Here is a 10,909-nt window from a genome sequence, read left to right as displayed (position 1 = left end):
ATAAAGCAGCCATTAAATTGTAGGGTAAACACAGTTGTTGCCAATGATACTAATTAAGGTTCCATTCCATTCAAACAGAGTCAGGGTGCTGATATGGTGCATGTTGGCTCACTGGAAAGGCTCTGCTACACTAAATGGGACAATCTTAATTAGTACCTTAGTGCCTTTTGGCTATTTCTCGCATATTTACAACGATGCCTATTAATATGAACAGTATATTTGTAACACCTGCGTTTACCCGACTATTTCATGTCAAAATGGCTGCTGTGAAAAAGGTCTATTTTGTATTATTTGTGGTTGCAGCAGCCTTATTTCATTCCAGTTGTCATTATTTGATGTCACTGTGACCCTTTGGCAAACGAGTTGTGTCGTGAAAGCGACGCAGCTGTCTGGCTCAGACTGAGCATGCTGTTGTGCTCCCTCTCTCCCTTCCAGGGGGTTCTGTCCAACATCTCCTCCATCACAGACCTCGGGGGCCTGGACCCAGTCTGGCTCTTCATGGTGGTTGGGGGAGTTATGTTCATTCTGGGCTTCGCAGGATGCATCGGAGCACTCCGGGAAAACACGTTTCTACTCAAGTTTGTATGTTCCATTATAAGAGCTCCAGTTCGCACAGTGCAGTGAGGAAGGATTGGAAAGTTACCTGAGCGTGTGTTGTTTTCTGTCTTCCTGCTATAGTTCTCCGTGTTTCTGGGGATTATCTTTTTCTTGGAGTTGACGACAGGTGTCCTGGCGTTTGTCTTTAAGGACTGGATTAAAGACCAGCTCAACCTGTTCATCAACAATAACATCCGGGCGTACCGGGACGACATCGATCTACAGAACCTCATCGACTTCACTCAGGAATACGTAAGTGACATAAGACCTTGGAAATGAAAGTAGTATATAACTCACAAATTTCTGGAAAAGACCCTGGGATTTAAAGCTCCAGAAAAGTGTTGCTTTATTGAAGATTATGCCAAATGTTAGTTTACAGTTCACAGATTTAAGTACAGTGCTATTTGCTTCCTTATATTTCTTGCAGATATTGAATTATATTAGCCAATAACACTGAGTGTGTGTTACGCCCCCCACTGCTATGCAACTAGCGCTGAGCGTTAGCGTCTGCCTTCCAGTAGACACGGCCAGGCGGACCCCGGACTGAACACTGTCTCTGAGACTGATGGTGCCAGTTTGACAGGGAATACAGTACAGTACAGGTTTTGGCTCCTGGCATCCCAGGGCTAAGCCAGTTAGGTTAGCTGCATGATTCACCGAGCTAACGGCAGTTAGCAGTTTGCTACTTAGTCTGGAAACTCTGTACTGTGACATTATTCCCTGTTGGTCTCAGAGGCTGGGTTTGATCCTGGTTCAGTCCGGCTGCTATGTCCGGTTCTGTTGCCCACTAATGATAAATACAGTTAGCATTAGTTAAAGCTATCTGTCCATCAGGAAACTGTGTAAATCACAGCAATTTGAAGCTGAGCAGCCGGAGGACATCAAAGGGAAAAAACAGAAAATATTTTCTTCATAAAGTATGACCCAGTTTCACCAAAATCTCTGAATAAGAACGTGATGGGGCCGTGAGCTCAGAGATGGACTCTGTTAGGCCAACAACAGCAGCTCCTCTCATCGAAATGAGGTAAACCTGCTGTGTGGAGGCTTTGCACTTCAGAAGCCACAAGCTGGTCTGATTGGACTTGTGTAATTCCTTAATGAAGGCAGCCAATCAGGTCATCAGACAAATCAAATCCACTTGTGATGCATTTAATTCTATTAATGTCTGAGACTGCACTTTGAAAAAGGTCACTTCTACAATCAGGAATTTGAACAAATATTTTTCCCTGTCTGCTTGTCTTTAGTGGGAGTGCTGTGGTGCGTTTGGGGCAGACGATTGGAACCTGAACATCTATTTTAACTGTACTGATGGGAATCCCAGTCGGGAAAAGTGTGGAGTTCCCTTCTCCTGCTGCACCAAGGACCCAGCGGTATGTGTCCCTCACTCTGCACACATGCACACATTACACAATACACCAGTTCTGACTTTTCTTTTTGCATTCTAACCAGTTCAATCCTTTTTAATTAGACAGATATTCATGTGTGAATTGAATGCTTTGGTTCTGAGAGGTATTTAAACTTAACAACCTAGTATGCAACCTGGAGCAGTTTTCTCAGAGTTCAATAAAATTGTTTTTGTATACGATTCTGAAGAAAGTTAATAAATATGTCTTAATGTACCCTGTTACTAAACGTTAAAATCTTGAATGTGCAGTCAATGAGGTGATATTTGTATTCGGTAGCATAGCACTTCAAAAAGTGTTAACAGATTTGTTGTTTTGTTTCTCTTGAGAAGGTCCCTGAATGGCTATAGAGTGCTGCAGGAATGAGTCCTAAAACATGGAAATGAACAAATTAGCATTTTAGCACCTCGGTTCCCTCTCCTTGAAGTCGGTGTTTTTTATAAAACCACGTTTTTGGTTAGATGCCTGAAATACGGTATGTGGTTAACACAAGCTTAAGAGATCTTCATGTTTTGTTCTACAACTGGAAATCTGTCAGTAAATGGCAAATCCCATTGGCTTTTTGTGAAAGGAACCACAAAAATAATCATCCCTGCAGCACTGTGTATCAGTTGGTCGATATGTCCCTCACTTTGATAGTTTTCATTTAGCGCCACCAGCAGGTTTAAGATTTTAAGTATCTAGTGAAATACCTTGACCATCTACTGGATAGAAATGTCTGTGGTATGATGAGTCCTAATGACTTTCCTCTAGCACCATCATCAGGTCAAAATGTCAGTTTAACTAATATTTTACTTTAGTGTGTATTTTGTTTTTATTGCTAATTAACAAATGGTAGCATGCTAACACACTAAACTCAGATGGTGAACATGGTAGGCATTACTCGCTGAACGTCAGCATGTTACCATTGTCAATGTGAGCATGTTTCTAACTCTGTTTTTCAATAGGTTAAATACTTACGTTTATTCTTTTGTCTTTAGGAGGACGTAATAAACACTCAGTGTGGATACGACATTCGAGCTAAACCAGTAAGTAACATCTGTCTACTTGACTCTTCCATTTCTTCCATTTTCATGTTCCCACAACTGCCCCTCTAATATTTATTATTCATTCATATATTTTTATATTTATCTGTTGTATTTGTCTGTTGTTTTCTTTAGAAATGTAATATTTATTTTCAACAAGTTGATTTCAGGGCTAGTGATTTTATGATCAGCCAAGGCAGCCATTTTATGTTAAATGTAACTATTAGAGGAAGATTTAAAAACAATTATTAATTTGATAGATAGGAATTTAAGATGATACACCTATACATCAGGTATCCATGAGAGCACTGTTTAAACACTGCTTCCACTCAGTCTAGCCTTAATTTCCACATATTTAACAGATGAAAATATTAACTTTAAGTAAGGTAGGCTGGTAGTTTTTTTCCTGCTCTGTCTTTGTGCTAAACCAGTCTATACACAGAAATGGAACTACTATTTTTTAATGTGACTGTAGTGAAGACTGACAGTAGGTTAAAATGTCAGATAGTATGACTACACTCAGAATGTAAAGATGACCGCAGGAGATTCTGTTCCTCTCAGGACTCGGAGCAGAAGGACTACATCAACGTGAAAGGCTGCGTGCCACAGTTTGAGAAGTGGCTACAGGACAACCTGACCTTGGTGGCCGGGATCTTTATAGGAGTTGCACTGCTGCAGGTCAGTTTTATTTCCATGTTTAACCTTCATAATGTTCCAGAAAAAAAGCATCATTCTATATATAAAATCTTGTTTTGAAAATGTCTAATGTTGCCTTTTTATGTCGTTTTTTCTTTCATCAGATTTTTGGGATTTGTTTGGCCCAAAACTTAGTGAGTGACATTGAAGCTGTGCAGGCGAGCTGGTGAGATGAAGATCTTTACTTTTCTTGCTTCAGTTCAGTGTCTCGTGTATCCTCACACAGACAGCACTGTTTTTCTGGCTTTAAAGCACACTTCCATTCTGTTTTTCTGTTTCCATTTCACAACATGAGGCATTTCAGCCCCTTTGTCATAGTATAATGCTGCCGATATTTAAGATGAAAAAACTTGTTTGAAGTACAGCACTAGTCACGATTAGTATTTTGCCATTGCTTGTTACTCATTCCTCCTGGGAGGAACATCAGAGTATTTTCTCAACTCTTAGATGTAAAGAGCAAAAAGAAAGTGGTCTGAATTATGTTTTGGCGCTAAAAGTTGCTTGATGTGAGGTCTGTGCATAGGTCTGGAAAGTACGAAGCCCATTAAGTTACCATCTTCTACCTACAGGAGCCATATCTTGAGCACACCAGTTATGTTAAAATCCATACATATTTTGCTCAAGGTATATGGATCTTTTACACACAAGTTATTATCCTGTTAGTAAAAGATCCATATATACTGTTCGCATAAAATATGTATCTAATGTGCACATGTTATCTTTTTTGGACGAGATCTATGTATTGTATGCACTAGTTATTATCCAGTTTGCACAAGATTAATATGGGGGATGGCCTATTGTTCCAAAACTCCAACAGTCCCGAGTATGCCATTTGAGCATAAGATGAAAGAAATATAATCTGAGACTTCAGGGCTTTACAGGGTGGAAGTTGAAAAAGTAAATGGTACTAAACACTGAATATTTAAAATAATAATAATAAATACCTACAGCTATTAAAACAAGACATGGTAGACTTTCCATCAAACATCTGTTCCTTCGGTTAAAAGAAAGCTGTTTGTGGTTCCCTAGCGGACTGAGGAGAGGACAGGGAGGACAGTTACTGAGCTTTACCATCATGTTGCCAAAACTCACCTCACACCTCATTCTTCCTCCTCCATGCTTCGTCAGGGTGCCCCCCCCTCTCTCCATGCGCCGACTCCCACCACACTCCAGCAAGAAAGCATCGGCTTACTACTCATGAGACACACACGCACATATGCTGTATGTGTGTTTGTAGCCGGTGGGTGTGATGGATCCATTTGGTCTTTTGTCTTGTCATTGCTGTGAGTGGGTGGATGGTCTCTGTTTTGGTGTTGTGTTGTGTTCCATTTAGGGTCCAAATTTGTAAACTTGGAGATGTTACGTGTTCATTCTACCCATACTGGTAGACTTGCCTCCATACCCTATCGTACGGAGGCAGATGTGTGCCACTGGAGTAATTTTGTCATTTGTCAGTGTCAAATTATATTAATTCATAAACTGATAAAGACCCAGTGAAATGGGCCTTTCAGTTGCCTCTTCAGTGGTGACCTCATGCTGCACTGGTGGGTGTAACGTATGAACAATGTATAAACAACCCCACCTTCCACCTGTTCTATCAAATCTAACCACCTTTCTCCGTAACTAATCGTCCATTAGTTTACACATTAGACCGACCAGTGATACACTTTCAATTTAAAAATCATTCTAATTTGATTAATGCAGTTAGTATTTAAATTACACATTTAAACTCAAAAAGTAACTTTTAAATGTACCTTTTTTTTTAATTTCCATAGATTTGTCTGCCAAATGTCTCTCATCAGTTCATTTCCTGCTGTACAGTTTATTTAATGACTTCTTTTTAATTTTTATTAATAAGACAATTTAGGAAAAGAAGATCCATCAAAACATTAAACAAGGTGCAAATCATTGTTTAATAGCCAATCATAGCTAAATGTATTAAATTACTCCAGTGACATATCCTGGATATTAGAGATTTAGAACAAACCACAAAAGAAACCTTGCTTCCTTTCCTCGCCATGCAGCATTTCCTGTTTCAGTATTAGGCGGTGTAAGCTAGCTATTTACCCCTAGGTTAGAAACATCATCATTTATATCAGAATCGTATACAAAGTCATTATTTGCAGTGATGAGCTGACATGGAACACACAATGGCTGCATCGAGTGATGTTTGTAGCACACCCCGGAGGCGCTGCGTAGACACAAGTTGTCAGGTTGGACTAATCTGGAAAGCAAATGTGATAAAATATTGCTTTCCTGATGCGTCAAGATGCAGCCATGTCTGTTGCCCTGTAGGTTCATGCATTGTTCACAATGTGTATTTTGAGCATTAGGAGCAGTGTATGTTGCTGCTCGTAGCCCAGAAAACCTGGAGTTGATCATTTCCACATGAAAGTCCAGTTTAAAAAGTTCTCTTTCTCTAAGACAAAATATCCTGTTTGATTTGCTTAATGAGTTTAAATTAAGTTTGAAACAGTCCATGAACATGTTCCTGAATGTTGACAGGCTGTTGTGTCAATGACACTTTCCTGGTCCATCTACACATGCTGGATTCACCTTTGCACTTCAAAATGGGTTTTGGACACCTTTTTGTATGACCACTTATTGATGATCGGGGTTGGAAGGGAAACTGTAAAAATGGAATTCTCTGTCAAAAAATTGAGACGTCACTTTGCTTTAATATTGTGATCCTTGCATTAGGTTACTAATGTAACAATAGAAGAAAAATATCAATAACAAGTTTTGTGTAGTGTTTTCTATCAAACAAAACAATGACACCTTTTAAAAAGAAAATAGAAACAATGTTTTTTTTAAATTGCAACCCATTAATCCTTTTTTTTTTAAATCCCCATTTTTACTAAATGTAGTTGTAATCATTTTACTCTGATGTATTGCCTTTTAAAGCCTTTTTTGTATCCCGATTACAGGATAATTACAGTTCTGTGCTCAAATTGTCCCATCGCACACAATAATTTGGACACAAATATGATTCCGTAGATTAAGCTCCTCCGGATGTCTGCGGTGCACTGAGCATAACGGGGACGCACTGAAAGTTCAAATTTTAACTTTGACCCGATTTGTACCGAACTGTACAATAACAAAGTGGCCTCATATGAAGACCAGATAAAAATGGTACCCACATTGTACCAATCTACTTCTAGTAACATTAGCCTTAGGCTTGATCCAGATGAACTGTGCCTCAGCTGTATTTAAAGCAGATGAGATCAGGCGGTGGCAGCAGCAAGAGCAGCAGGAGGAGGAGGAGGAGGTCACAAAAGGCTGCAGTCAAGTCGGACCATTCCAACCTTCAAAGAATATACAGGAAGTCACAAAATGTTTCCTTCCTGTTCGGCTCTATAAATAAACTTTATCATCATCCACACAAAAGATGTTAACAGATTAAACTGTTATTGCACAACATGAGATATGAAGCAGCTGCTATCTACAGTTAAATACAAAAGTCACACAATATCAGGATAACGTGAAAACTAAGAGCCAATCAGCTCTTCGATCAGGCAACAGCCAGGCGTTTCCCATAATGCCCTGGCTCTTGCAGTCCGTGAAGAGCAACTGCAGCGTCTGGCTCTAAAAACTGTGGCTGCCTCGATCTCATGAGGTTATCGTTGCCAGCCTGCCTCATCCCGAACGAGCCCATTGTAAGCGTTAAGGTGGCGCCAGGAGTTCCGGAGTAGTAAATACTGCACCGGCCAACAAAGGATGCAAAGTCCTGCTGTAATGTCAATACACCTTTATGCTTTAAAAGCTCAGCAACAAACAGCAGGACACTGATGCAGAGAATGTCTGACTCCAATACATTTCCAGCAGTTCTCAGACTCTGATTGATCTCAGGATTGGTTACATAGGAAAGCTTGTAGTTCCCGTCACTTTGCAGCTCATTTAAATCAAAATCTGGACCTCTGTGAAATTTGGACTGTGTCGATGGACCTAATGAAAGACAGTGTGACTGCATGTTGACCATATTCCCACTGAGCTGTAGAGACGGGGTGGTTTGCATTAACAAGCCGTGGAGTCTTGTGACTTAGACAACAATCCTTTCTTTCTTCACTGTCCTTTCACTGTGACTTTGTCCTACTGAAGACATTTTTTCTCTTTCTGTCTCCTCTCTGTCTCAACTAGTAATCCTGAGTTGTCTCTCTGCCGCCTTTAGTTCACCCCGCTGATCCTTTGCAGTAAACTGTTCTCCAAGCATTCCCAAACTAACCCTCAACTGCTCTGCTTCCTGTTGTCCTGACCTGTATAAGTGTTGAACCACGCTGGGGGTGTTGCAGCCTTGTTTAATACGCAGATGATTTATCAGCCTTCTGTCTCCTCTTTTCCAGTTTCTTTACCTAATGCTGAAGCTGCATTTCAAGTTTAACAGGTAGGCCTTTCTTGTAATGAAATAGAATTTTGCTGTGTACATTACATTTGAACAGGATCACATAAAAATGGAAAATAATGCTAATTAGATTGTGTCTGTCTGTTTCATCAGCTCCTGGTCTTTGAACGCGCCTCCTCAGAGGACTTCACCGATCACCTGCACCATTGTGTTCACTGAACCAGCACCTTTTTTCAAGGCACTAATATGTGATATGCTCTGTATATAACACTGTGTGTGACTACTGTAAAGAGAGGGTCATTGGAGAGGATGGTGAAACATGCACTACGTACAGATTGTCACGATGCTCCAGTTTTGATAGCTACGTGTAGAGAGTAGGAGTTTTGATACATCTTTTTGATATTAGATCGGTATTTTTCACTGTGGAAATAACGCTCCATTGCTACGCCCATCATGTAGGATTGTGAAAGGATCTGCTTATTTTAAGGTTCAGTGCTTGCTTTGTGTACATTTCCACCACCAGGTCCAGGTCTGAGGCACCCGTGGTATAAAGTCATGAAAGGTACAGCTCTGAAATAGTTTTGAACTGAAAGCAGGATGTGCTTTAGTTCTCTTTTAGCTAAATTCCCTTTAAACCAATAACAAGAATTAGTTCTGCTCTCTGAATAATGAAATGGATCTACAAACCTAAACAAGAATTGCACTACCAATAAACTGATTCCACTTCAGTCAAACAGCAGCATGGGTGACTTCAGCTATTAAGCATAATGAGTTCCAACTCAACCAAAGCACCGAGATATCAGTTCATTTAGTGATAGAACCTACTCTCCAATTACTGACGGAGACTCTGTTCGCACTGTAGCTCCACTGTTGGATGTCCACAGCACCACATGTAGGTCTGGGTATCAATGTTTTGGGATTGATTGAAAATATCAAGCACCGAACCTGGCACTGGTCTGATACTGCAATCAGATATTAACTGATTAAATCAAATTTCTTCTCCATTTTAGACATTTATTAAAATTCTTGTGCGGCAGCTTGAGTTTAAACATTTAAAATAAGAACTTTGGCTTCTTTTGTTAACAGATAGGTTCTCATTTACAATACAATTAATGACCCAATGCTGTCTGTGTGAAGCAGTTATTGTTTGCTGTAATTATTCCTCCTCTGTGCTGGAATTTAAACAGTCCACGGTCCTCGTTCTGTGTAAAACTGCTTCACAAGCTGCAGCTAATAGGAGGCTTTTGCCCCAGTAACTATACAAATCCCGACATGTGATTTAGCTAACACTGACTGTCATGTTAGCTTCAGCTGTACTTTAAAATGCATTTTTGTATAGAACAACTGCTGCTGTAGATTCTGACCTGGAGTCATGCAACTAAGTGATTTCTTCTCAATCAGCATGGACAGTAGGAACGCTCACAGCAGACAGTCATGTATTAATGTACATGCTAGCATTAAGATGGGCTTGAAAAATGACTACAAAATGTATGTAGCCGTAACCTCACTGTCTTTACCAGGTCACGTTTTACTCCCCACAAAGCTTGGTGGTTGGAACACGAACAAGGAGCAAGTCATTAGTCCCTGATGTCGGAGACTTTCTGAACATTTTTAGTGTTTTCGTACATTTCTGCCCTTACTTGAATGAAAATCTGGCACATGTATCCCATGATGCCTTTCACTACTTGTTTTTTGATGCAGATCTGATCAGTCTACACACAGTATCGACTGAACAGAATCCTTAAACCCAGCCCAGAGATTCAGACTCTTGTTCCGATGTTTTATCAGTGTTTCTTTTGACGGTTTAAAGTGATTCTTTGCTGAAAGCATGCGTCACTGGTTTGGTTTGTAGCGATGTATTTGCAGTGTTTTATCAGTGAAGTGTTTCCTCAGTCTGCTGGGACTGATCCTGTGGGATACATTCGGAGAAGTTTTACTTTAAAAGGGATCAACACTGTTTTTGATACTAAATATTTATTGTACATTTAATTTGGTTTTTATACCCTCCCTGGTGTATTGGACAGCAAACACTGAGCACTGCTGAAGGCGATTAGTGGCTCCACAGATCGAGGTTATGTTCCAAGTGTAGGAGGTTGTAAAATGCTCTAATGAGCTGTATCTCTCACTCATCACTACCTGTACCACTTCCAAGTATTGTTTAAATGGTCACAGTATATCCCACAAACATTGTTATGTAACTACCTCCTAATTTCCCTGTTCATGTCCTGTTGAAATTGGACTGATTTTAATATCGAGTAAAATTAATTAATAAAGGTGACAAAAAACATTGAAAGTGTTATTTTTTCTGTCCATATTTTTGGCACAGAGCTCACTGATTTGTTTATGCATTGCACTTCCCACACATCGTCTGTCAGTGTTCCTGGACATCGTTGGTGTCTGTCGCCGCTGATACAAACTAGTCCAGTTTCTGTTTATTCCAGACGACTGGGCTCCAGAAACCAACTGTGGAACACGACATGTTTCATAAAGTGGACATAAAGATAAAGACCAGCTGCAAATGAGACTGTCACGGTTTATTTAACATACAAACTACCATTAGAATGTATGGAAACTCAATCTGTAACTGTTAATCTCAAGGTGAGCCAGCTCTGTGAATGAAGGTTTATTTTGACCAAACCAGAGTGATTGTTGTTGACTGTAGAAAGACTACAGTAGACAGTTTGGTGAGTTTTATTTTATTTCTGTCCCATTGTTTTGGTCTGAGATGCTGGTTCTCCAGTGTGACAATAATTTAGTATTATGTAACCTTTGTAAAATTTGAAAAAGTGACAGCCCTAGGTGCAAATAACGTCATTCTATTTATGTTGTAATAAGACAGGTATTTGTCA

General features: G+C 39.9%; 1 protein-coding gene across 2 annotated transcripts in view; it reads left to right on the top strand.

Moving 5' to 3' along the window:
* tspan5a (tetraspanin 5a) overlaps positions 1-10,347 on the top strand; it is a 14,210-nt gene extending 3,863 nt beyond the window's left edge. The window contains exons 3-11 of one of the 2 annotated variants that reach the window (XM_035675498.1): positions 436-582; positions 679-849; positions 1,842-1,967; positions 2,981-3,028; positions 3,587-3,703; positions 3,826-3,887; positions 4,850-4,961; positions 8,062-8,102; positions 8,214-10,347. In XM_035675498.1, the coding sequence (XP_035531391.1) occupies positions 436-582; positions 679-849; positions 1,842-1,967; positions 2,981-3,028; positions 3,587-3,703; positions 3,826-3,887; positions 4,850-4,922 (744 nt within the window). In that variant the 3' untranslated portion in view covers positions 4,923-4,961; positions 8,062-8,102; positions 8,214-10,347. The remainder of the gene's footprint in view (positions 1-435; positions 583-678; positions 850-1,841; positions 1,968-2,980; positions 3,029-3,586; positions 3,704-3,825; positions 3,888-4,849; positions 4,962-8,061; positions 8,103-8,213) is intronic. The other variant, XM_035675499.1, reaches the window with a different exon arrangement.
* The last annotated feature ends 562 nt before the right edge of the window (positions 10,348-10,909 follow it).

The sequence above is a fragment of the Morone saxatilis genome, unplaced genomic scaffold, assembly GCF_004916995.1.
Source record: "Morone saxatilis isolate NCDOM2014 unplaced genomic scaffold, NCSU_SB_2.0 Contig4, whole genome shotgun sequence".
Lineage (NCBI taxonomy): Eukaryota > Metazoa > Chordata > Actinopteri > Moronidae > Morone > Morone saxatilis.
This window is presented reverse-complemented; position numbering and strand designations above follow the sequence as displayed.